This window comes from Salvelinus fontinalis, chromosome 37, assembly GCF_029448725.1.
Source record: "Salvelinus fontinalis isolate EN_2023a chromosome 37, ASM2944872v1, whole genome shotgun sequence".
Classification (NCBI taxonomy): domain Eukaryota; kingdom Metazoa; phylum Chordata; class Actinopteri; order Salmoniformes; family Salmonidae; genus Salvelinus; species Salvelinus fontinalis.
The window spans coordinates 18,242,605-18,269,979 of record NC_074701.1 but is presented as its reverse complement, the minus strand read 5'-3'; the positions used below and the strand labels follow the sequence as shown (position 1 = coordinate 18,269,979).

The 27,375-nt window shown below is 44.5% G+C and overlaps 1 protein-coding gene across 20 annotated transcripts in view; it reads right to left on the bottom strand.

Moving 5' to 3' along the window:
- birc6 (baculoviral IAP repeat containing 6) overlaps nt 1–27,375 on the bottom strand; it is a 154,206-nt gene that overhangs the window by 79,416 nt on the left and 47,415 nt on the right. For 12 of the 20 annotated variants that reach the window (XM_055902246.1, XM_055902249.1, XM_055902247.1 and 9 more), the window contains 17 exons: nt 26,682–27,253; nt 26,397–26,572; nt 26,110–26,224; nt 25,722–25,916; nt 25,399–25,599; nt 24,776–25,055; nt 24,419–24,675; nt 24,193–24,301; nt 23,843–24,067; nt 22,319–23,216; nt 22,079–22,222; nt 17,545–17,674; nt 12,675–12,806; nt 12,183–12,341; nt 11,422–11,595; nt 1,367–1,566; nt 814–885 (listed from right to left, as the gene is read on the bottom strand). In XM_055902246.1, the coding sequence (XP_055758221.1) occupies nt 814–885; nt 1,367–1,566; nt 11,422–11,595; nt 12,183–12,341; nt 12,675–12,806; nt 17,545–17,674; nt 22,079–22,222; nt 22,319–23,216; nt 23,843–24,067; nt 24,193–24,301; nt 24,419–24,675; nt 24,776–25,055; nt 25,399–25,599; nt 25,722–25,916; nt 26,110–26,224; nt 26,397–26,572; nt 26,682–27,253 (4,039 nt within the window). The remainder of the gene's footprint in view (nt 1–813; nt 886–1,366; nt 1,567–11,421; nt 11,596–12,182; nt 12,342–12,674; nt 12,807–17,544; nt 17,675–22,078; nt 22,223–22,318; nt 23,217–23,842; nt 24,068–24,192; nt 24,302–24,418; nt 24,676–24,775; nt 25,056–25,398; nt 25,600–25,721; nt 25,917–26,109; nt 26,225–26,396; nt 26,573–26,681; nt 27,254–27,375) is intronic. The other 8 variants (XM_055902264.1, XM_055902266.1, XM_055902265.1 and 5 more) reach the window with 3 other exon arrangements.

Genomic DNA, 27,375 nt, shown 5'->3' with positions numbered 1-27,375 from the left:
CTTATTTAGTCTTGCAATAACAAAGGGGTTGAATACTTAATGACTCAAGACATATCAGCTTTTCCTTTTTTATTACATTTGTAAAAATGTATAAAAACAATTCCACTTTGACATTATGGGGTATTGTGTGTAGGCATTGACAAACAGTCTAAATGTTATCAATGTGAAATTCAGGCTGTAACACAACATTATGTGGATAAAGTCAAGGGGAGTGAACACTTTCTGAAGGCACTGTAGCAGCCCTCAACTTTTGGGCTCCTGTTACAGTGAGTGTTTTTTCAGGTTGTGCCCAGTGTCCTTAAGATTAAGGCAAGTATCGGAGCGGCAGCACTTCAGAAAAACAAAGTTATTTTGTGCTTAGTTGTGATCCATATAATCAATTCAAGCTGCACTAAGAGCCAGAGTGGATCTCCAGGAACAGGATGTGCTGTAAGTAAACAGCTAAACACCAGCGGGACGAAAGACACAGACCTGGGCTGTTTGGCTAACCCGTCAGAAAACACTACACAAGGTCACTACTGGGTAAACAGAAAAGCCTCACCTGCACTACCGGGTAAACAGAAAAGCCTCACCTGCATCAATGCCTTAAGTTTACTTTGCTAACAGTCTCACTCCGGATGAGAGCAGAACACCTCAATTATTCACAGCCTTAAGAGCGTGCTCAGAAAACACTATCCAGAGACACAAAGGGTTAAACTAATGCAGAATGATGTAATATCCTGTTGAGAGAGGTATATGGTCAACCAATCAATGACCAATCGTGTATATGCTTCATTTTCATCACAATGCTAAGTACAAAACAAATCATCTCACTTGATAGCCCTCGTGAGGCGTCTGCTTCAAACCACCAGTAGCTCTGGGAGACTGCCTGAATAATTCAATTCGCTGCAACAATTTGGAAGGGGGAGAAAATAACAAAACAGATTTAGTACCTGGCAGCTGTCAGAAGCCATTCCAGCTAGTCACCTTGTCGCTATGTGCTCTCAATTACCGTTTAAAGTATCAATTTACTTTCATTTAGGAGGAATGATGTAGCACAGGGGGAGCCCAGAAGAGACAAATAGGGATTTAGACTGAATGGAAAACAGTGACTTGCAAAGCCTCTCTGTAGGCTGAAACCAGAGTAGAGACAAGGCACTACTTTGGCAACTTCAGATCTGCATTGGACTTTCTATGTAGCAAAGGCAGCTTGAATTTCTTAAGTATTGAGCTCTAGATGATAAGCTATATCTAAACATATCTAGAAAATGGGCTTAACATTATAGGACTACAATTAAATACCTCCCCAATTACACAAGTTGTGAAAGTGGTATTTTACTGGTGCTGGTATTAGTTATGTAGTTATTAGAATAGGAAGCGGTCAAACCTGTTGGATGACGTCTGGGTAGAGCATTGGCAGCCTCTCAGCGATCAGGGCCAGACCACCCATGCCTGCAAACACTTGCAGGGGCGACTGGATGGGTTTGGTCTCAAGCAGGGACTCATCGATGGCTGCGTCCAGACACTCGTCTCCCGGGGCCATGGGCTCGTCCTCTGGACAGCTACTCAGCATTTCACAGTGTTCCACTGGAGGAGGAGAAAGCAGAGTGTTTTCACTGACACTAGGTATTTTCTATGTGGCTTGTGTTCTTCGGTGTGCTATGTGCCGCGCTCAACCAATCACGACAAGTAAATAATGGGATGACCTGCAAAGAGGGCCATTGTTTACATCTCAAACACAGAATTAAATAAATCTCTCATAACTCATCCCTCGTTAGAAAACAGAGAGAAAAAAACAGAGCTATCACTATTCATTTATCAAGTTCAAGCGAGAGAGAGAAACTGACACCAGTTTTCCCAGAAATAAGTGGACGGGGTACCATTTCTATTTTCATATGTGAATGCATAAATATGTGCTAATGGTTGTCCTTGGAAAAAGGATATGCCAGTCCAGATGAAGTGCACACTGATTAAAACAGAATCAAGGGCTCAGACTACTTGTCCTTGTTTGCACGTCAGGGGTGTGGTTCCGTACATAAAGTCAAAACCAAATGGAACGGAGGATGAATGGTAAAAAATAGCTCCCCATTATTGTTTTCATTCTGCGGCACGGCCGGCCTGTTTTATGATGATATAAAGCCCCAGTCGATTGATAGGTCATCTACAAAAAGCTGCACATCACCCTCCTGGAGAAGAAAATAAAATAAATGATTCATTGCGCTTGTCTCTAAAGGGATTTTCCCCCTCCTTCTCGTAGTGAATTAAAAAGTCACGAGGGTAGTGACTAATAGGGGTTGTAACAGGCCCGTTCTGTCTGGAATTCCAAATCAGGATTAAGCGTGATGAAGGAAGCGCTCATCTTTCAGCAGGCCGCAAGAAGAGACTGGGCCACCCAGAGAATATTTTTAACAGCATCAACCCAGTGAGTTACGTTTACATTTAAAATGCAACCAAAAAGGCACAGGAAAAAGGGTAATCATTAGACTTCAGAGGAGCATATCAGATAAGATCTGCGAGAAAGAGGGCAAATCGTGAACGACAAGGAATTCTATCATTCTCCCCAAGAACAAACATTCTCCTATTTTACAGAATGTTCCAGTACCTTTACTACGCCAAGTGCATCCTATTAGCCTGAGAGTTCAAGTGCTAAATCAAGGGTAGGCCATAGACTTAAACATCACATCATTGTGTCTGAGAGGACAGACAGCGCCATTGAGGCCATCTCCATTTGAAGAAGTCCATTTTCTTCTTCTAATACTTCTATGAGTTGGCAAACAAACTGAAAGGGTGCACAATGCCACCTAGAGTGTGTTTGAACAGGTATAAAGCCAAGGTTGGTGATTTACCGCCACCTGCAGTTATGGAATGTTTCCTCAGAAGTATAATTCATTGGCTGGTCCTTACTGGTGACCTGGATGGAATTATATGATCCTTGCTTAACTCATAGGACATCGTTCCCCAAAGGGCGGTCTGCGGGCCGAAATTGCCCACCCAAGTTTTCTGAGCAAAAAATAAACATGCGCAGGAAATAACCCAAGTGATTTTAATTTTGGACATTTATTCCCCATGTAATCATATACAATGTACAGTGGTGTAAAGTACTTAAGTAAAACTCCTTCAAAATACTACTTAAAGTTTTTTTTGGGCATCTGTAGTTTATATTTGACATCTTTTATTCCACCACATACCTTAAGAAAATAATTTACTTTTTACTCCATACATTTTCCCTGACTCACAAAAGGACGTTACATTTTGAATGCTGAATGCAGGACAGAAAAATTGTCCAATTCACAAATTTATCAAGAGAACATCCCTGGTCATCCCTAATGCCTCTGAACACAAATGCTTTGTTGGTAAACGATGTCTGCTTGTTGGAGTGTTCCCCCAGCTCACCGTAAATAAAAACACATGTAAAAAAATCAAGCTGTCTGGTTTGCTTAATATATGAAAGGTCAATATATTAATACTTTTACTTTGGATACTGTGCAGCAACGCTCCCCATCCAAACAGACAGAGCTTGAGAGGATCTGCAGAGAAGAATGAGAGAACCTCCCCAAATACAGCTTGGGTAGTGTCATACCCAAGAAGACTCGAGGCTGTAATCATCACTGCCTAAGGTGCTTCCACAAAGTACTGAGTAAAGGGTCTGAATACCTATGTAAATGTGATATGTATAAAAATAAAAATAAATAAAAATTGCACACATTTCTAGAAACCTGTTTTTGCCATCTCATTATGGGGTATTGTGTGTAGATTAATGAGGGGGGGGGGACAATTTAATACATTTTAGTATAAGGCTGTAACCTAACAAAAGGTGGAAAAATTCAATGGGTCTGAATACTCCGAATGCACTATGTTTGTGCTTCTTGCGGTCAACTTGCAGTCTACAAATGTGTAATTATGTTACGGCCCAACCACCCGCTCAAGAAAAAGAAGAATAAACGGCCTGTGGCTGAATCTAGACGATTCCTGCCATAGGATGTCCCACCCAGTTGACTACTTCAAAATGGTGAAAGTCCTCAATGGTGCTGCCCATGCTAAAAGGGGCTTTTGGGCACTAAAGTCCTCTATCTCTACAGAGTAGACCTAGAAACCTAAAAATGGTTAGAGGGACAAAACCCATTTAGCTCTAAAAGGCCTGGCCTATTTGTGGAAGTTGAAGGCTTTTAAGGGAGCTAGGGCTAGATCTCTCCATGTACCCGTCTTCAGTTCAGTGGATGGCCGTTAGTGGGGCTGAGCCTGGTAAATGGATTATGTAATTTCCCCCTGGTCAAAGCCGCCGCACTGGTTTAAGAGATTTCCCCCCCCCCCATCTCTGGCAGGACTGTTACTGAGGGTCACTGCTATCCTCCCCATTTATCAGCCTCAATGGGTCTGGAGAAAGGATTCCGGAATGATTTGTTTTGGGAAGCGACGGTATTGGAAGCTATTTGGGGAAATTGTAGGCGAGCTATGCAGTAAGTATTGTAAGGGAGGTATTTTACTGCAGTAAAGTATATAGTTAAGCGCAGAGAGCAATGGGGCCGAGGTTTGTCAGAAACAAGAAAAGATGTGCACCAACTTCATGTTGAAAATGTATGTCCACTGAACACTACCCTTTACCATGCAGTGCTCCTTTACCCCAGACCAGAGATGAAAGCGGTGGTGCCAAATATACAGCATTGGCAGGCTTCAGCCTGCTCCAGGCAGTTTCTAATCTATACGCCTCAACTAATTATCTGAACTCCGAGAGCACGGCAGTGAAACTAAATTGGTTCGATGAAGACAATGATTGACCTAATCAGGTGATTAGTGTCTGGCTGAAGACAGTATTGGTGAAATGGGTTTGGAGCTGGACTTACATTCATTAGCAGATAACATGCAGGTCACCGGCCTCCCATCTTGTGTAACCACTAACAGCAGCCCACTATTCTAGGAGTGGGGTGGCAGATCTGACTGACAGTCATTGCCTTTTAAAATATCTCACCCAAAAGGGGGACGGACAAGTCATCCAGTGTGACTGACAGATAGGACTGAGGTGCGGAAGAAGAGGGTGCATTGCAGGGAGGAGTTGATGCGCTCCACTGCTTGGACTGTTGGTGGTGGTTGCGAGTGTTAATTAGCCCCAGGGTGCCAGGGGCAGCATACAGGCTGTGAACTGCCACTGGGGAGAATCAACATCCACACTGACAGAGACCGGCACAGGGCTTTGTAGCAGTGCTACCAAGCATGGGCTCTGTTAACAATGCAGGCAAAACAAGCCTGCAGCGAGAAAAAAAAAGCACTAAAGTGGGTTTCTGTATAAAGCAAACAATATCTTACTGCAAACAATGTCCCACTGCAGAGCCAGTGGAAACTACACAGAATTTAGCTCTGATTCGAGCGACTGGTATAGAATCACAGGGTATAGTGGACTATTTAAAATCAGATTAGTTTGGAATACTTATCTTCACACGTTAGTAAGAGCGAACACCTTGACTTGGGAGTCGCTTTTGTCAGCTATTAGTTCAGCTTCACTTCATCACCCCTTGCAGCTTCCAGGGAGGGCAGTGGTTCTACACTTTCTACATGAGCAGCACATCACCCACAGCTCCTGCTATCATCAACTCTCTGAGCACACGCCATATACATGCATTCAGTACCACAGATGGTTGAGGCGGCACTTTAAGATTGTGTGTAGCCGTTGGCTACCAGTGAAATCGTGGGATTTTTGACCATGTTCTCAGTTTTAGTCATTCATTTTTCCACTTGCAAGGGAAAAACATGTAGAAGAGAAGGACTTTGCTTGAGGTGGTATGGCTCCGTCATGGCCGGAAGAGAGCAGAGCAATTTCCTCTGGTTTGCACATCTACAAGTTGCCGACAATATCAAACAGACATCAACTGCTCTTGCTGGTTGTCATATACTAAAGGGCAAAATGTATCCATCCCCATCACATCATGTGTGCCCTGGTACTGACCGCCAAGGCAAGACGAGGGGGAGGCTAAATAAAGAATATCACCCCTAAAATCCTGTCTAACAAAATTCTGAAGGGGTGACCGTAATAACATTTACCACACCTAGGGCTGCACATTTTGGGGAATATTCAGACATGGAAACTTTGTGGGAATTAACGGCAATATATATGAATAACAAATGTATGGTAATACTTAATACCATTTAAATGTAGATGTTTTTTTTTGCATTGGATATATTTAACATATCATATGGAGACAGAAACAAATCTTTTACCTTATCATTAGTAGACATAATTGCAAATTATGAAATCCTTCCAATAGAATAAAATAAAAATTGAACTTTAATTAAATGAGTTGACTCTACACATGGGATGACTTCACAGAACAGCAAAAGGGAATATTGAATGATCCACCGCATCTCCCAAAAACATTTGTAAAATGATAGTCTAGAAACTAAAGCTTTGGAAGCCTGAGAGGAAGACAACCAAGTCTTCTCCCTGGACCTCCTCAATTTCCACCTCTTGAACATCAGACTCTGAGGCCTCATCTTCACTGTCACTGTCCAACCTTGTTGAGGATGGCTCGTTGTCAGGAGCACACCTCAAATATGCCCGGATGGCCACCAATTTTTCAACCCTTTTATTGGTCAGCCTGTTGCGTGCTTTGGTGTGTGTGTGTGTTCCCAAACAAGGACCAGTTGCGCTCAGAGGTGGCTGTTGGTGGTGGGATTTAGAGGATGGAAGCAACAGGGGAAAGAGCCTCAGATCCACAAAGTCCCATCCACCAGGTGGCTGATGAGATATGTTGGCACAACTGCCATATTGCATCTTCATCCCAAAGCCCTTGCTTGGATGTGTACTTCGCCAGACTGCCAAGAACCTTGCCCTCATCCAGGCTAAGGTGGCAAGACACAGTAGTGATGACACCATAGGCCTTGTTGATCTCTGCACCAGACAGGATGCGCTTGCCAGCATACTTTGGGTCCAACATGTACGCAGCGGCGTGTACGGGCTTCAGGCAGAAGTCTCCATGTTTTTTGATGCATTTCAGGACTACAGTTTCCTCTGCTTGGAGCAACAGTATAGTGGGCAGGGCAGTACGTATTTCTTCTTTTACACCTACAAGTAGAGTCTGAACATCAGACAGGATGGTATTGTCTCCCTCAATCCGTGCAATGGCTACTGCTATAGGTTTCAGGAGTTTCAGTCTGCTTACCACTCTCTCCCAAAATACATCATCCAGGATGATCCTCTTGATGGGGCTGTCCAGTGATATGGCCATTTCCTGGAGACTCCTTCCCCTCCAGGAGAGTGTCAAACATGATGACAACACCACCCCAACGGGTGTTGCTGGGTAGCTTTAATGTGGTGCCCTTATTCTTCTCACTTTGCTTGGTGAGGTAGAATGCTGCTATAACTTGATGACCCTTCACATACCTAACCATTTCCTTGGCTCTCTTGTAGAGTGTATCCATTGTTTTCAGTGCCATGATGTCCTTGAGGAGCAGATTCAATGCATGAGCAGCACAGCCAATGGGTGTGATGTGAGGGTAGGACTCCTCCACTTTAGACCAAGCAACCTTCATCTTCGCAGCACTGTCTGTCACCAATGCAAATACCTTCTGTGGTCCAAGGTCGTTGATGACTGCCTTCAGCTCATCTGCAATGGAGAGACCGGTGTGTCTGTTGTCCCTCGTGTCTGCGCTCTTGTAGAATACTAGTTGAGGGGCGGAAATGTTGTTAATTATTCTTTGCCCATGAACATTCAACCACCCATTGGTAGTACAGTCTGCAATACAGTCTGCTTTCTCTATGATTTGCTTGACCTTCACTTGAACTCTGTTAAACTCTGCATCCAGCAAATTAGTAGATAAAGCATGTCTGGTTGGAGGGGTGTATGCTGGGCGAAGAACATTCAGAATTCTCTTCCAATACACATTGCCTGTGAGCATCAGAGGTGAACCAGTTGCGTACACAGCTCGAGCAAGACACTCATGAATATTTCTCTACGTTCCTCCATTGAGTCAAAACAACAAGATTCCAGGAGGACCATGAGCTGTTGCTATCGATAAGGTGGCTGATTCATCATTTTCACCTCGAATAGAAGTAGAGGGACTTGATGTGGCTTGTTGTGAGTGCTTAGGGAACTTTATGCACTTGGCCAGATGATTCTGGATCTTTGTTGCATTCTTCACATATGATTTGGCACAGTACTTGCACATGTACACAGATTTTCCTGCAGCTGCAGTGAAATGTCTACACATATCATGTAGTGCCTGTGGCATTTTCCTGTAAAGATAAGGAGAAAAGATTGCAAAGAAAAACCCAAATACAATTCCATGTACAGATAAATAGTTAAGCAGCTAGATTAAACAACTCCTTTGTAAGATAAATGTTTTAAAAGGAAAATAGGTGAATTAACACTCAGTTAGCAGGGTCAAGCAAGCTAAAACCCACATGGTAGCAAAAACTAACTAGCAGAAATTGTTAACAAGTTAGAAATGATTTAAACACACTTTCCTGTAGGCTACTATTTACTACTTAACAATCGTGTATGTCATATAAAATATAACATTTAGTGGCTGCTGCCAACATACTGACTCAACTCCAGCCACTTCAATAATGGGAATTGATGGAAATGTATGTAAAAATGTATCACTAGCCACTTTAAACAATGCCACTGAATATAATGTTTACATACCCTACATTACTCATCTCATATGTATATGTATATACTCTATATCATCTACTGCATCTTGCTATCTTTATGTAATACATGTATCACTAGCCACTTTAAACTATGCCACTTTATGTTTATATACCCTACATTACTCATCTCATATGTATATACTGTACTATACCATCTACTGCATCTTGCCTATGCCGTTCTGTACCATCACTCATTCATATATATTTATGTACATATTCTTTATCCCTTTACACTTGTGTGTGTATAAGGTAGTAGTTGTGGAATTGTTAGGTTAGATTACTCGTTGGTTATTACTGCATTGTCGGAACTAGAAGCACAAGCATTTCGCTACACTCGCATTAACATCTGCTAACCATGTGTATGTGACAAATAAAATTTGATATATTCACCCCACCCAGTATTGTAATCGAAATTTACCAGAAAGCATGTAGTCCTTGGCTCAGACAGTTTAGTAGTGTGGGCTTAAATCTCATTCGTGTGCAAGATCTTGAGAATCAGCTGTACATGTGATGGAAGAGTGCACTGCACATGTGATGGAAGAATGTAATGTGCATGCAGAGGGTTGCAATTCCATTGAATTGGGGATAATTTAACCAAAATATGCCACAAGACCTAGAATTGCCTTATGTTTTTTCCACAAAAAAGGTTTACTGTTATAAGACAACTTGTTTGATGAATTTAAGCAAAATTCCCAGGCTTAACTTCCCATGGAAAATTTCTGGAAATTTCCCGGTTAAGTTTCATCTTATACAGTTGTTAAAGTGACATTAACAAAGTACATGAGTCTTGTGTAAAAGTTTCTACAACGTCAAGGGGCTAAAACAGCTTTGGGAACAAGTGGAGTTTAAAAGTAGAGGGTGGAATCTGATTAGGTGGTCATGAGTCAAGTCGCTCTGGGAGCTTTCAACCATCAGAGCTTTTCTTTCGAAGGATGAACACAAGATAATAGGTGATAAAAGCAGGGTCCAAAATAACTCCATTAGTTTCTAACAAAACTTGATGGAAAAAGACTGAAGGCACTGGCCTGTATTTATTACCGCTGAAGTCATTAAGAGGCACCCACGCCATTTTCAAGCCTCCATTTCCTCATCCAAGCTCCGATTCATTTCTGACATGTAGCCGACATTTCCATCTTTCTCTTACATTGAAGTCAAACCGGCCAATTTATGATGATAACATAATAGCTTTCTATCTGAAGAAAACCCCGGCCCAGAGCGAGAGAAGGCCAGCAGCATCATTGTAGAAATGGATACACACTTTATGTGTATCCCTTTATCCCATTACTTAACACAGTGAAAAAGAGCGGAGTGACTGTGCTGGTGCTTTTGAGTATGCACATCTCACACTGGGCCACCTGTTACACAGACTGTTAATGGCACCTGAAAACATCTCAGGAGACTGAGGCCCAGCGCTCAGACAGAGAAATGGATGGCTGTGGAGGGGGAGAGCCATTAATCCCTCTGTGGAATGGACTGTCAGGGGACCAATGGAGAGAGCCGTTTGGGGCTCACTTTACACACTAACTACATAGCAAGAGGACAAATGGCAGACAGGGAGGGAGAAGGAGAGTGTGAGCGCACGCAGTTATACAATACATATACAAAAGTATGTGGACACCCCATCGAATTAGTGGATTCGGCTATTTCAGCCACACCCGTTGCTGACAGGTGTATAAAATTGAGCACACCGCCACGCAATCTCCATAGACAAACATTGGCAGTAGAATGGCCTTCCTGAAGACCTCAGTGACTTTCAACGTGGCACCATCATGGGACACCACCTTTCCAACAAGTCAGTTTGTCAAATTTCTGCTCTGCTAGAGCTGCCCCGGTCAACTGTAAGTGCTGTTATTGTGAAGTGGAAACGTCTAAAAGCAGCAACAACTCAGCCGCAAAGTGGTAGGCCACACCAGCACTCGGAGGTCCTGTTCTGTGCGCTTAAGTATGTAGCGTATAAAAAAATTGTCTGTCCTTGGTTGCAACACTCACTACAGAGTTCCAAAACTGCCTCTGGAAGCAACGACAGTACTGTTCCTAGGGAGCATCATGAAATGGGTTTCCATGGCAGAGCAGCCACACACAAGCCTAAGATCACCATGCGCACAATGCCAAGCCTCAGCTGGAGTGGTGTAAAGCTCACCGCCATTGGACTCTGGAGCAGTGAAAACATGTTCTCTCGAGTGATGAATCACGCTTCACCATCTAGCAGTACGGTGAACGAATATGGGTTTGGCGGATGCCAAGAGAACACTACCTGCCCGAATACCTAGTGCCAACTAACGTTTGGTGGAGGAGGAATCATGACAATCTAAACGATTCTGTGCTTCCAACTTTGTGGCAACAGTTTGGAGAAGGCCCTTTCCTGTTTCAGCATTTCAATTCTCCAGTGCACAAAGCAAGGTCCATATAGAAATGGTTTGTCGAAATCGATTTGGAAGAACTTGACTGGCCTGCAAAGAGCCCTGACCTCAACCCCATCGAACACCTTTGGGATAAATTGTAACGCCGACTGCGAGCCTGACCTAATCGCACAACGTCAGTGCCTGACCTCACAAATGCTCTAGCGGCTGAATGGAATCAAGACCCCACAGCAATGTTCCAACACCTAGCGGAAAAACTTCACAGAAGAGTGGAAGCTGTTATTGCAGCAAAGGGGGGAACAACACCATATAAATGTCCATGATTTTGGAATGAGATGTTTGACAAGCAGGTGTCCACAAAGTTTTGGTCATGTAGTGTATGTTTGAATGTGAGTGTGCGCTTGTATGTCTTGTGTGCAAGTGCGTGCTCTGCCATACCTTTCTCTGTGCGGAGCCGTTTGAAGGAGTCTGTCTTCGAGATCCCGGGGTCGGAGATAACCTTGGAGCCCAACTTGACAGTCAAGTCGATGGAGTGGTAGCCCTGGGGCAGCTTGCGGTCGTAAAGCAGGGTCAACAGCTGGGCCAGTGTCATCTCTGCCGGCAGGGGCTGACCTGAGGGGGGGTGGAGGGATGAGACAGCGTTCACAGTGAGGAACCAAAACCTTGGTCACACTACCAGGCCCAGAGGGACAGAAAACCCATGACAGCTACGTGACATGAAGGCTAGTGACCTATTTAACAATGACTACATGTGAAGACAAGACATAATGCATGGAGTGCTGCTTGTGCCCATAGCAAATGTTTGTCTTTGCAAAAAAAGGTCTGATCATGTCTTCGCTTATCTTCCATGAGTTAGGTAAAACTTGGATCTTGCTGGCCTTAAGGAGATAGACTGGGGGTAAGGCCCTTTGATAGACTAGCGTCCTGTCCAAGGGGTGTACATCAAGGTGCGTCACGCTACAGAAACAGGAGATAGGCTGCTGCTCCTATGAGCTGTTCCAGCTCGCACAAGCCAAGGCTCGTGCAAGGCTACTTACGTTTACCTTGACAACCCAGGGTCACAACACCACAGACTAGAACAAGCCAAAGGACACTCGGGCACACTAGCTCAATGAATTGGCTTCGTCAGATGAACAGGCTTCACTTGGCGGAGGGAAGGTGCTGGAGAGAGAAGGGAGCTGTTTGTGTGTACACAGTACCTGGTAGCAGCTTGTGGTAGAGGTGGAAGACAGGCACGCTGAGAGTTTTGGCAGATGGGTCCACACCTGAGGCTGTCAGCTTATCGCTCATCACACGTCCCCTCCGCGAAGGGGGACGGGGAGGGGTCGACAGGGCTCTCTTCGACTGGGACTTCAAGCCTGAAAGGAAAACACACTCCAGTCATCTACCATGAGATGGACTTTTATATGCTAGTGAATGTGATTCTGGAGGGGAGCGCTTCTGTCTAGTGCTTCTTATCAAACACTGTCTATACTTTGAGATATTTTACACATTGTATTTCCATTTACAAATAGTTTACATTCGGTGCAGGACCTCAACATAGGGCTGGAAGCCCAGCTTTAGGCAAAACAATACCTGTCATCTAATTGGTGCTTTAGAATCAATTAATCCATTCCTGCGAAGCCACAATGATTGGCAGGCGTGGGAAGGAAGGGATGCGGTGAGAGTTTGTGAGGGGGCCAAACGTGTACCTGAGGCCACGACGACACTGTAGTTGTCCTGAAAACCGCTGTCTGTCTTCATCTTCTCCTTCTCGTCGTGATTCTTCTTCTCCTTGTCCTCTTTCTGCTCATTGATCAGCTTGGCTGTGATGCTGGGGGTGTCTGAAAGAGGGAGGGCGCACGTTAGAACCACCCTTCAGCAACAAGCCTCAAGCATCAAAGCCACTTGTGTGAAAGACTAGATGCTAATTGTCATAATATGCAGAGCCCCAGTGGCCGACTAGCCATGTGCACACAAGTATTGACTAAAGCCCGATTTATCGGTTGTCCGATATGAAATTGTGCGATGTTAGTTTTTTACTATTATAAATTTGTTACCAACGTAATTAGACCAGAAAATAGTAATTATTTTCCTGCTATGGTATACAGTCTGATATACCACGGCTATACATTTGGGTGAGGTTTTTTCGCCATCGCCTGAGTAGCCTTATTTCACTGCCAAAAATCAAAATAAAACAATCAAACGTTAGTGTTCAGCGAAATAACACTATCAAACACAGGTAGCCTAGTCAAATAACATCCAATCACATCAACCGTTACTCTCGAGGGAACCCTTCACTCTTGTGCAGAAATTTAAAAATGAAACATGACAATTTGACAAATAAGCCACGGGAGTTTTTTGAGGGAGGATAAAGACGACTTTCGAGAAAAAGACATGTATAAAAGCAACAGATACCATTAATAAGAAGGGGATAGAAGCGTCTTATATGGTGAGCTACCGAGTGGCTAGGACAGGCAATCCCCATACTATTGTGGAGGATTTAATTCTTCCTGCTGCCGTGGAAATGGCTGGGACAATGTAGGGGGAAAAGGCCAAAAAACCTACACAGACGATGCCTTCATCAAACACTGCTTCACGACGCATTAGTGACATGGCAGGAGATATTGTGAAACAATTACTGCTTTGCATACAAGCCAGTGAATTCTATGCGTTACAGCTGGATGAGTCAACAGACGTGGCGGGCCTGGCACAGCTCCTGGTGTATGTCCGTTACGTTTATGGGGGGTCAATTAAGGAAGACATCCACTTCGGCAAAACACTGGAAACCAGGAAAACATGAGGATATTTTTTAAGTACTGGACAGTTTTGTGACATCAAATGGACTTTGGTGGTCAAGATGTATTGGTATCTGTACTTATGGCGCAAAAGCCATGACAGGGAGACATAGCGGAGTGGTAACGTGCGTGCAAGCAGTTGCACCCGACGCCACTTGGGAACACTGCAGCATCCCCCAGGAGGCTCTTCCTGCCAAGGGAATGCCTGACCGCTCTAAAGACATTTTGGACACTACAGTGAAAATGGTTAACTTTGTTAAAGCAACCCTCTGAACTCTCGTGTATTTTATGCACTATGCAATGATATGGACAGCGACCATGTAACGCTTTTACAACACGTTATCAAGCTGACACGTTTTTTTTTAATTTAGAGTTGAGCTTAAAGTTATTTTTACTGACGATAATTTTCTATTGTCTGACCGCTTGCATGATGAGTTTCTCACACGACTGGCCTATCTGGGTGATGTTATTACTCGCCTGAATGATCTGAATCTAGGATTACAGGGACTATTTAAAATGTGCGGGACAAAATTGAGGCTATGATTAAGAAGTTGTAGCTCTTCTCTGTCTGCATTAACAAGGACAACACACAGGTCTTTCCATCATTGTATGATTTTGTGTGTGCAAATGATCAAGCTTACGGACAATGTCAAATGTGATATTCTGAAGGACCTGAGTTAGTTGGGTGCGCAATTACGCAGGTACTCTCCCGAAATGGACAACACAAACAACTGGATTTGTTATTCCTTTCATGGCCTGCCTCCAGGCCACTTAGAGATATCTGAACAAGAGAGCCTCATCGAAATTGCAACAAGCAGTTCTGTGAAAAAATGATTTAATCAGAAGCCACTGACAGATTTCTGGATAGGGCTGCGCTCAGAGTTTCTTGCCTTGGCAAATCGTGCTGTTATAACACTGATGCCCCTTGCAACCACTATGTGAGTGGATTCTCGGCCCTCACTAGCATGAAAACTAAATACAGGCACAGTGTGTGTGGAAAATTATTTAGGACAGATTCTCTACAATACAACCCAACATTGCAGAGTTACGTGCATCCTTTCAAGACCACCCTTCTTACTAACCTGTGGTGAGTTATTCACAATTTTCGATGAACAAAAGGTTGTGTAAGATGGTTAAATCAAAAGTAAAATTATTGATTATTAATATTATTTGTGCCCTGGTTCTATAAGAGGTCTTTGTCACAGGTCTTTGTCACTTCCCATGAGCAGTGACAAAAACAAACTCGTTCTCAGGCTTACACTGATGACAAAAAACAACATTTGAGAGTACACTGACCCTGGTGCTAGAGGGGCTACGCAGCTGGAGGTTGAATGTTTGAAGGGGTACGGGACTATAAAAAGTTTGGGAACCACTGCACTAGACTGTTTCTCCCTATGAAAAATATCTGGTGTTTCTGGTGCTCCTACAGTTTGTGGTGCTTACATTAATGTTCTTTCCTCAAATGTAAGAAATCAGCTTTCTGAGTTTCTTTATAGGGCTGTTTAAATTACAATCCATACAATCCATTCGAGCTATAATAATAAAATCGGCAGATTTAGCAGTTATGGTGAATATTTCCATTCTAAAATTGGAAATCGGTATTGAATCAAATCCCATATCGGTAAGTTCTAATATTGACATCAACCCTAATGTAGGCGCAAACAAGGCTATGCAAACAACTAGAGATACAATCAGCTGACAAGTAGCTAGCCCATCTCAGTCCTCCATTCCCTGAGAGTTTAGATAATGGGCTTGATAGCAGATAATCTGGCATTAGCAATTCCAAGGGCAACTAATGGCTCCTTTAAAAAGACCCCTGGCTAGCACTAGCTGTTTCTGCTGTGCTCCCTTACACATGTAAATATTGGACTATAGAATGTGCCTTCCTGTATTATACTTAAGCTAAAATGTTTATTCTATTTCACTGAGCCATTTACTTTATGTTCGTATTCTTATCTTGTATTATTTCTTATAGTTGAGAAGGAACCTGCAAGTAAGCCATTCATTGGACCATGTTATACCATGTGTATCCTGTACATACGACTAATAAAATGTAAACTTTTATTATTAACCGAGCCTATCCCTGCCTCCCTGAGTAGCGCCAGGTGGACATCATCCCCCTACGGAGAAGGGGACAGGCCGGGTTAGTTTATAGACAGGGCCCAGTGACTATTTCAGGAAATGGAGGGGTTATTTATATAGCGCACAAGGAAAAATTGGATTCAGTGCTTCTTAAATAACTCTGGGGCTTCTGGTAAAGGCCAAAATCTTTGAGTCCAGCATCTTGCACAGGGCTATTTCAATCACAGGGTTGACCAGCAGGGTGCAATAAAGGGGAATAAGGGTGTGGCATTAGACTTGCACTATGTTAGAATTGTGGGTCTAACATAGTGCCAGTTTACTGTTGAAAAGTGATATCCCAACTATAAATACAATAAAGTATATACACTAAAGGGTAAAAAAAAATAAGTTGATCAAAAGTGTTTTTTTAAGACACCTGCAAACTTCGAGTAGGGCATTCAAAAAGTTGATCTGATGGCTAATCGATGATGTCATCCACCTCTCCCTTGCTTGATGAACAATAGAGAAGACTGAACAAGAGAGGAAAAACCCCCACCCCCACTTGTGCTATGTCATGACTTACCTGGACCACCTATTGAGATGTGCCTTTTGTTAAGTATACTGAACAAAAATATAAAACGGAACATTTAAAGTGTTGGTCCCATGTTTCAACGCTTCATACGCACAAAAAGTGTATTTCTCTCAAATTTTGTGCACAAATTTGTTTACAACCCTGTTAGTGAGCATTTCTCCTTTGCCAAAATAATCCATCCACCTGACAGGTGTGGCATATCAAGAGGCTGATTAAACAGCGTGAACATTACACAGGTGCACCTTGTGCTTGGAACAATAAAAGGCCACTAAAATTTGCAGTTGTCACAACACAATGCCACACGTTTTGAGGGAGAGCGCAATTGGTATGCTGACTGCCAGAATGTCCACCACAGCTGTTGCCAGAGAGCTGAATGTTAATTTCTCGACCATAAGCTGTCTGGCTCCTCAGTGGATGGGCCTATGCCCTCCAAGGCCCATACATGGCTGCACCCCTGCCCAGTCATGTGAAATCAATATATTAGTGTCTAATGAATTTAATTAAATTGACTGCTTCCTTATATGAACTGTAACTCAGTAAAATCTATGAAATTGTTGCATGTTGCATTTATAATTCTGTTCAGTATAAATCACCTGTTAAATGAGGTGAAAAGGAGACTGGCGTGCCACTAAGTAAGTGTAGCTACGTTTACACTACCAGCTGATCCACTCTGTAGCCATTGATCAGAGAGCTATCTTCATCTGCTGGAAAGCTAATATGGCGGGACGCTCTTACGTATTGATGTTAATGATGCGATGTGAGTGGACGCAGCAGTCGCATGGAAAGGTCAATGTTAATGCCCAGGGAGATTGTGTGTGCGTGAGACTGTATGAGGTGCTGACATGGGGTATAATCTTCAAATATGTCTGCCTATTCAAATTTAAGGACCCAGTGAGAAGAGATAAAATGCTTGAATGACGAGCAGCATACGGAAAGTGGGTTTCTCCCATTTAGATCCTGTGTGTCTGTCATTGTGGGAGGAGGGTTCATCTGAGTGGCACTGGAAACACTCAGCTCCTCTTTATCTGAGGGCCACATAATATTGATGAGGTTGATGCTGGGGCTACAAGGAAGTATGTTTAAAAGTAATTTCCGTTCTGTAACACTAATTGCTTGAGGCAGCAGACGTACCCGACACCCGGTCCAGGACTTCAGCGAGGGTGGTGGAGATGGGAAGGTGGAGGGTGCGATACTTGTGCCCTGCTCCGTACATGGGGTGCTGGATGACATGGCTGGTAGCGTTAATGCGTCCCTTGTACAGCTGAAGAGAGATGAGAAGGTATTAGGACAGTACCAGTACAAAACACCACTGCCACCAATGTTATGAACAGTCATGACTTCAAGTGAGAGATGAAGGATTCAGGAGCACAATGCAGGGCCACTTTTGGAGTGAATGAAGCTGGCCTTGGCTGTTGACTTCCACTCCTGCCTTCATTGGAAATAACAAGGTTTCTCATTCAGGCATGAATGTTACATGTGTACAACATTGAAGGTGACATCTATTGCTTTCTGCAACCTGCAGGCGACAGGCATGGTGTTGCCAGAGCACGGCTCAGCCGCTTAGGTTGCATGGACAGCTCACTGTAGCTCCAAACACAACCTCAGCCCCCTCATTCAGTCCCTTCACTCAGTCCCCACAGTACACACTCCAGACAAAATCACTACACTACAAACACTAGCCTGGCAGGAGATTTAGATTATGTAACCTAAAAGGCTGTTTGAAACATGCACCTTTAAAAAGGTACTGGTGGCTTTTAGGCAAGTCTGATATACCTCTCATAGGAAGCAAAATGTTCTAGACTCCATATCTTGGTATGGTAGCTAGTACAATAAAGTACACTATTTTTTAGATTGACAGCAAATCAAAATGTCAAGTTCCCTCCAGTGAGAAGCAGATTAGGGAGAAATTGAGTGAGGCTTTGTTAAATATCATAGAGTCTTCTCAAAGCTGATGAAATAAAAGTAAACCATTAACGTTTTTTTAGATCTAAAAAGGCCCGATGGAGTAAAAAAAATATATTTAATTTTTAAGGTAAAAGGCACCACAAAGTCCGACATGAGATATTTCGGGGTCCTATAAATTCTGCATTGCGGAGAACGCACACGCAATCCAGACATTAAACCGGAATTCAACTGTATTCAAACATTTGTTGAATTTAGAAGGAAATCAACTAAATGTATTGAACTTAATAGAAAATACATTAATTTGCCCAAGTTAATCATAAGACATGAAAATGCATCAGTGATTCGTATGTTACCTGGCAGAATGTGTCATTTTCTGCATCAATCTAGTGGCCATTTGTTTTGCAAACTCTGTTATCACATGACTGCTACAGAAACGTTGCAAAATAAAAACATTTATCTTGCTGCTGCACACTTGTAAAAAATCCTAATTATTAAAAATATTGGTCCCCTGATGTGTTTTAAGCACTGTTGTGGACTTAGAACATCTGATTGTATTGTTTTTCAAAAAAAAAAAAATATAATAATTGACAGCAAAAAACCAGATAAAAACTGGAAAAAAACAAAAACATGGGAAAACTAAACTGAACCAGGGAAAAAAAGATTTTATAGGGCAGTGACCGTATTAATGCCACATTGGCAGTCATGAACTCCGTAGTCGATACGCATATTAGAGCTTAGGCATACCTGAATTAAAATAATGAGTGCACCGTTATACAACACCATTATACAATACATAGCCTACAGTATATGCACTGCAGAAAAACACACAAAAAAAGATTTAAGATGTCTTTGATACATAATTGGTCGAGCCTATACTCCAAAATTAAACAAATTCTAGTAAATGGCCTTTGATTGTGGACTGTATTATATAAATACTGGAGAATGGTTACCTTAAGCTACGCTCCAAACCTTTTAGCCATGAGTCTGGGAATGAACTGTGATGGAAAATGTTAAGTTGGTGCTTTTCTATTTATACATTTCTGTGGTCTGTGTTCGTGCTTTTCTAATAACCGTTTTCTGTGTTCATGAAAGTGACTGATTGCACAAATCCTCACTATCAGTATCTGCAATTTGGCAGTACGCCCAGACCCTTGTTTTGAGAACGAAAGTTCTCTCAGTTTCTAGGTCTCAGCATTGAGAGAAGAAGCCTATCGGTCTGTCACAAGCATGACCCAGTATTGGTCTGTCACATGAATGAAGCAAACGTTGATTCATTAATTTTGAATGAATAAGCTAAATCATGCAAATAGAACTTGTCTGTACATAAGAAATCTCACGGGACTTCCCCGGAGAGCTCCTGACAGACGTTCACTATGGTGCATCAAGTTGGTTGGAACCTCTCCAGTTACCTGATAATAAACAATGATTATTCAAGATGGACTTCGAGTGTCCCTGTGTAAGAATTTCCACAATAGAACGTTTCGGCCTAGGCAATGCTATTGGTTTGTTGATTGTACAGGGCGGCTTACAGAGTTAGCCTACAATTATCGTGAATTTGTATTAGATTTTGAATAGCCTAGTAATTAGGCATTTTTTAAAATATTTCCATAATTAATAGGCTGCCATTACCGTTAGCTACAGAATATCTCACTACCGTGCATTTATCTCCTCCTTTCTCTCCTTCATTCCTTTCTCAAGCACGCAGAAAGGGGCTGTCAGTCTAATGAAATGTTTCTTTGTGAAAATGTTAATATCGATGTTTCCGAACTGATTTCACTAGATTTCCCCAAATAAGCACCGGGTAGCTGCAGGAATAGGGTTGGGGAGCCCATGGCATGCAAAGTTTGGGTGGAATATCACCTGCCGTGCAGCGAAAAGCTACATGCTCCTCAAACAGTGGTTGATGCGTGGCGTGAAACAACTGTTCTTATAAGCCCAGACATTCCTATATGAAATTGCGTGTGAAAGCAGAGTTTAGATGGGTGCCACTAAAAAGAAGAGATCCCAGCTGCTACTATATTTATTTCTCAGCTGCTCATATTAAGCACATGCTCCCCTATAAAACCGGAATAGCCTACCCGGCATGATTGAAAAACGAACAGGCGGGAAAGTGGCCTCCATTCGCTATTAGAGTGCAAATCGATGACATGTCATTTTCCCCTGGCCCCTGTTCCTGCACATTTGATAATGGGCTATTTCAATCAAAACAAATGTCACATATTAGCAAAGATAAGATTAAATTGAGAATAGTCTGATGGGTGAAAATATTATACCTTGATGAGAGAATAGTATGTGCAGCTTGATGCAACAGAGAGCAAGCTTTTTTTTGCTACTTTCTCAAATCATCAATAGCCTATAGTTGCACCATGCAGCCCATATATATGTGTTGATATCTAAGGCATTCTAAGGTTTGTTTCATTCACAACTAAAGTTGCCAAATAACTAAATCTGGTGTATAGGACGGGTTTCAAATGATCACTTTAACGCTCAACAGCACTCTCTCCGGAATGGGAAAAATATCAAATTATTTTAGCAGGTAAATCAGAATTAATATTGCAGATAGAGTGTGGCTTCTATCAATGTAATTATCTGCAGCATTTACAATCCCCCATATCTATTTTAAATATATATCTTCCATAAAATATATGTTCCTTTATTATTTTCCCCTAATCTTACCACCCCTCCCCAAATTGAAGTAAACTAATTAAAATATTCAATTTTATTCAGCCAAGTAAATTATTTTATTCTTCCTATAAAATCATAAAATAACGGCACGGGACTTAAGCATGTCTTGTCTGCTAAATGGACAAGCCTACAGCATGACCCACAGCTAAACAACATACAGTAGGTCAACTCGTATTCTGCTCTTCTGAAATACATTTTCTTTAAAACCTGACTAAAATAAAGGAATTTATTGTGATGTGTATATTAAATAGATTTAGACTTTTTTTTTTATGTAAATGTTCCAAAGGCACGCATCAGCGGCTTGTATGCGTGGAGACCCGGAGACTATAAACGTGTTTGTTAATTAACGGTCAATTACAGAGAGACCGGCAGTCTTTTGCTGGAGAATAACCGGCTGACAAAATATCATGACCACCACAGCCCTAGCCCTACCTAATGTGTAAACACATTATCATGTAGACCCATCCTGCTATTAATCACCTACTGATCATACATAATTAACCTTCACTGATGTGACTCCCAGGACACCTTGTGTAATTAAGCACACAAATGACCCAAATTAGAGTCTAAAGAGGTATGTTTGGCTCGTCGTGCATAACCAGGAACCTTTTGGCATGCCATGCTAAAGTCATCCTTCACCTTGCCCATGGAATGACCCTTACCCTTCCCTGACACTGTTTCATATCAGCAAAACGGGATGGGGCAGAATAATGAGGACAATGAGAGGCTGGAGGTTCAAATGAAATTAGCTTTAGACAATTGAAACCACTTTCTCTCCCCCTAGCATGACCGCTCGCTAAACAGCTCGCATGACAACTAATCATTGAGGAGGGTGAAATATGGAGCATTATTTTGACTGAGGTGCAGTGCTGTTTCTCCAACAAGCATCAGTCTGGGGAAAGCCTGCAAGTGAGTGTGGAGGGATTTTCTGTACTGCTGGGCTGGCCTCTTGTGGTCACCTTGGGATATCACATAACTCTGACGGTTCTTTCCTTTCCAATTTGGAGGAAAATGAAATTGCTCCAAGTAAGGTGAGCTGATACTAGATCAGAGCCTACGGAAACTTGGTACCCACCGGACAGGGCGACTGCAGGAAGACTGTGACCTTCTCATCCTCTAGCATGAGCTGAAGGAAGAGCCTGCGGATGAAGCCAGAGATGTTGCCAGAGACGGGCACGCTTCCACGCTGGGGGGCAGACTGGAAGAGCTCACACAGCACCTAGAGAATAAGAGCCCACCAAAGACACACGTTAGTTATCTATCAAATACAGTTGGTCAGGGTGGAAATCTGTGTAGTCAATGCATTCCACTGGACCTGTGCCATGAGCCGCTGGTTGTTGGGGTGGCAGGAGATGCACTGCAGGAAGAAGGCCACTGTGGCGTTCTCGATTGCAGTCCTCTGCTGGGTGGTGAGCCCGCTGCCCCGGGTCGAGAAGGCCAGAGAGTAGCGCGACCCTGAAGGCTGGGGTGGGGGCGGAGGAGGGGGGCAGCACGCACCACCGGAGGCAGCAAAGTGAGCTCCCGCGTGCCCATGGACACCACTGGTTCCCCCTGCGCTTGCGCTGCTGTGGCAAAGCAGGAACAGCAAAGCGGTCCACAGCGGGTTCACCTCAGGCCCACCTAGCCAGTCCTTCATGGCATGACTGGTCCCAACCTCAGTGAGGAAACGCAGCACTGGGGCTGCCAGCTCTGCAGACAGGGGCGCCCTGCTCTGAGAGGAAGATGACGAAGAGGAGTGGGGGTGGTGGTTGTGATGGTGCTGCCGTCGTTCGGCCTGGGCGGTGGAGGGCAGGGGCAGGCCAGCTGCAGACAGGAGGCCACAGCAGAGTCCGGCCAGGCTGCGGACCAGCAGAGAGGGCAGGCCTGAGTCCAGCAGCTGCTCTATCGCCCCGGGTGACTGGGAGGCTGCAGCAAGAGTGGTCAATTGAGACTCGGACAAGGCGATGGGTGGCCGCGCATGTTTGGAGTCGTCAGTGAGGCCAGCGCTGGTGGTGGCGTTAGCATTGGCGCTGCTGAGGTCGTGCTGTTTCTTGCCGTCGTCCGTCATGGAGAGGCGGTGCTGGGCGGCGGTGGGCGGGGCTACGATGTCCATCCAGGACATAAGCAGAGAGAAGTAGCTGGGGTGGATGTGGCACATGGAGCAGAGCAGGCTGTCTACGGCCTTCTTCAGCACCATGTTACACGGCAGGGACATGGACCAGTTGTACAGTAGTCTACAGGAGAGACGGGGACAACAGTATAAACAAAGCAAGCAACACACAGCTTTCCCTCTAAAATCAACAGGTCAGAAACCTTATTCCTTCTGAATATTTTCACTCCAAAAGTATTGGCAGAGACACATTTGTATTTGTTTTGGCTCTGTACACCAGCACTTTGGATTTGAAATTATACAATGACTGACTTTAAAGTGCACTGTGAGCTTTAATTTGAGGGTATTTTCATCCATACTGGGTAAACCACTATAAAATGGGATGAAAATTACCCTCAAATTAAAGCTGACAGTGGAGTTCACTGTATGTTTTGTACTTTGTTTTCCCTGCTCGATGTAAAGTGTTTACAGAGTATATATGCAGTATTCATGTTTACAGAGGATGTGTGTAAAATGTAAGACATACCAAGATGGACATGAGGAACTTTAGACTTAATCTACAGCTTGAAAACGTCAGGGAGTTGTTCTCACCAGGGTACAAAGAACTCATGTTCTTCAAACTGATGGCTCAAAGCATGCGAAAGCTCTGCTTAGCTTTTCATGACTGAGCAAAGGGTACAGAATCACAGTGGATGCGCTAGACTGAGTAAAGGGCCAAAGTTATTTTTTTTCTGACAATATAACACTTACTCAAAGAGCTCTCTGTTGAGCAGCACTGGGAGGTCGTAGTTCACGGGCAACTCGTAACTGTGCCACAAGATGGCCGCCACACAGTGGAGGTGGGAGGGAGAGGGCATGACGAGGCCATACTCCCGTGACGAGGAGCTGCTCTGGCGGATGTAGCCCACGGGGCCACTCCTCTTGTGTGCCGCCACCAGCGACGAGTCATGGACCCATTGGAGAAGGGCGTGGATCCTGGAAGGAGAGACAGGGATTACGTGGTCAATATTAACAGATCAAGAGCTGCTTTCACAGATCCAGATTACATAGACCCAGGAGTACTAGACTATATACATCAGTAGATGTTAAGTGGTCTTTACCTATCCTTAGTCGCAGGATCCTGTGTGGTTCCCAGCTGGTAGAGGATGTCAATGGTGGAGTCTGAAGAGAGTCCGTTGAGCCTTCCGAAGAGCAGAGGACTGTTGAGGTCTAAACAGAAAAATCACAATGATTCAAGTACAATGGCAGAAGGCCAAGACTGATTTGTGAGATTCAAACGAGTACAATGTGTTCAATGGGCATTTTATTAATGTGGCGGCTATGTACTTGTAGGGTCAGTGCCGGAGGCTGCACAGTTCCTCAGCAGGATGTCAATGAGCTTGAGGCCGATGCGGGTGGACTGCAGGCCGATCTTGACCAGCACGGCCTCGATGTTAGGCGAGTGCATGCCGCAGTAGGGAGACATAAGCAGGGCAGCGCAGGTTTGGAGCAGATTGGCAGTGGGGGCAGCGGCGCTGGCCATCATGGCCTCCAGGTCACTGACGTGGGTCAGACAGTGGTGAAGCAGACGTAGCCAGCCAATACTATGGGAGAGACAGATGGCAAGGTCACAGGTTAGGTAGAGTGATTTGCTGTGGCACGAGTGATATTTTTTTAATTTATATATGACACTCAAACCTCTACCTGGTTTTAGAGACCTGGTCCTCGGAGGGCAGGAAGGGGTTGTTGACGGTGGCTGAGGAGGTGTTGCCGAAGGCGGTGAGGCCAAGCAGTTTGATCTGGGACAGGCCCAGGGTGCTGGCGTCACGGGGTCGATGGAGCCTCAGACACACCGCAGACGCCACCTCAGCCTTCACCAGCTGGATCTTGATGTAGGTGAGGCCGCTGGTGATAATGGGTGTGGACAGAGGCAGCATGTTGACCCCATCCGCACTGATCTCAACCGAGACCGAGGAGGGGCAGGCTTCGGAGAGAACAAAGAGAGGGCAGAGTTAGCACTAGACAACACTGGTAGGTTAATGGTAGGTTAATATTTGAGTGGGTGAAATAAGCGGGTCATTAGGAAAACTGTGCTTAAGAGGCAGTAGACGGTGTGCCTTTAAGGCACTTAAGCAGAGAGGCACAGATTTCCTGCTGGAACCAGAGAGGCGCAAGTCCTGCTGGTTTTCACTTAATCAATTAGACAACTAGTGTCATTGATTGGCAAGAAAATTCTCATAATGGTTTATATTTAATTCAGTCTCTGATTAAAAGACAACTGCTCTGCACTATTTCCACGCCAGGGGGTTCTGTGGTGCTGTACTCACTGGCGAGGGAGGCCAGGTGTGGCTGGATGTGCAGCTCTTTCAGCAGCACGGCAGCAGGGAGGTGGATGGTGAGGTCACACCACGCCTCCTCTGGCAGGAAGATGTAGGACCAGGCCGCTGAACGTGCACGTCTGTGAGGGGGCGTGGCCTGAAGGAGGACCTCTGCCGGTTGGGCCGTGGGGCTGCTGGAGGTGATGGTGCCTGCAGAGGGATAAACAGCATTCAATAGGACACATGCACATTTTGACATCAAATAGAGGACCAAGGGAAAAACACAAGGCAAACTGCAATCATTCAAACACGAAAGGGAGAGCTCCACATACCGAGCGGAGCAAAGTTGTGGAGTCCCTCTGCGTTGTCGGGCTCGGAGGCTAGGACCCGGGCCTTGAGGCTGCCCTCAGCAGCCTTCCCTGGGCCAGTGTCCAGGAACTTCATGATGGTGGACACCATGCTTCGTGCCGTGTTCACTATGGCCCGTGTGCTGGTCACCATGTTGTTACAGATCAACTGAACCCCACCTGCACGCAGGTCAAATACAAGCACAACGTGTTTAGTCTAATGGACCATATACTAGGACATTTCCCAAAATGTGTGTGTGTGTGTGTGTATGTATGTATGTATGTATGTATGTATGTATGTATGTATGTATGTATGTATGTATGTATGTATGTATGTATGTATGTATGTATGTATGTATGTAGGTGTGCACACCCATGTCGTGGAATGCCTTAAGTGCCTCGCTGGTGTCCAGCACTCGGAGGATGAACCAGAGCAGAGGTTCAGACAGCTGGCATGTTGACAGAGAGCCCTGGGAGAAATACAAAGACTGCTTGAGGTTTAAAAACTTTCAGCAACAATGGGTCAAACAGTCAGAAATATAACAGAAGCACTACACAAGCTAAGTTTTCCCCCCCTCAATCCTTTAATCTTCACAAGTAAATGTCTAAACAGAAAAATCTAAATGATGCCCTTTTGGTCATTGCTGAGCTCAGTCTTACTTGTCTTCCCATGTACCCACAAGCCATGTAGGTGAGGATGGGCTGCAGCATAACCTGCACCGAGGTGGCCCTCTTGCTCAGAGAGGTGAGGATGGTGAACAGGCCGTCTCCTACAGAAATGGCATCTAGTCCGCCATGGAAGTTCTCATGCTTGGTCAAGTGGAGACCACTAGCACCTACAGACCGGAAAGTATCATCAATAACAAACAATTCAATATAGTAAAATCGGCTTACAGGTGATCCATATTAATAAAGCTTTCAAAAGGTAAGTGCGCAGATGCCTACCTATGATCATAGCCATGGCGCTGCTGTTGCACTGGCCCAGAGCAGAGAGGATCTGGCTCATGATCTGCTGGTTGGCCAGCACCAGGTCAGCCACTCCGGCCGCAGGGCCCTGGTTAGGGGTGGCCCCTCCCGCTGCCCCCTCCTTGCTGCCGCACACCTTCTCCTCGTCCGACGCGCTGCTGTCCGACACCCCGCTGCCCGCCGGAGGCAGACGCCCGCTGAACTCACGGTCGCCCGACAGGGGCAGCTGAACCAGGGCGTTGACTAGCTTAAGCAGGTCGAACATGAGTTGGTCGCGCGTGGTCTCGCCGCACACCGCCTTGGCGTCACCGGGCCGGATGATGTTGGCGAAGAGGCCTCCAAAGCAGGCGCGGGCGCCCACAGAGCTGTCGGAGCCGCTGCGGGACACCACCTTGTCAGAGCAGGTGATGTAGTGGTGCACCAGGAAGGTGATGGACTCGATGACAGAGGAGATGGTGCTCACCGACACCACCTCAAAGTTCTGCTCCAGGGTGAACTCTAACAGCTTGACCTGAGCGTCCAGAGGACCCTGGCCTGACTGGAACGGACCCCTGAAGGAAGACGAGAAGAGATGGGGGTCATTGACGCTGGCACTTTACAACAATTCATTGTACTGTATAGTGATGGAATCAAAAGGATGGCTTTTGTTGCAGCCCAGCTATAACATCAGATA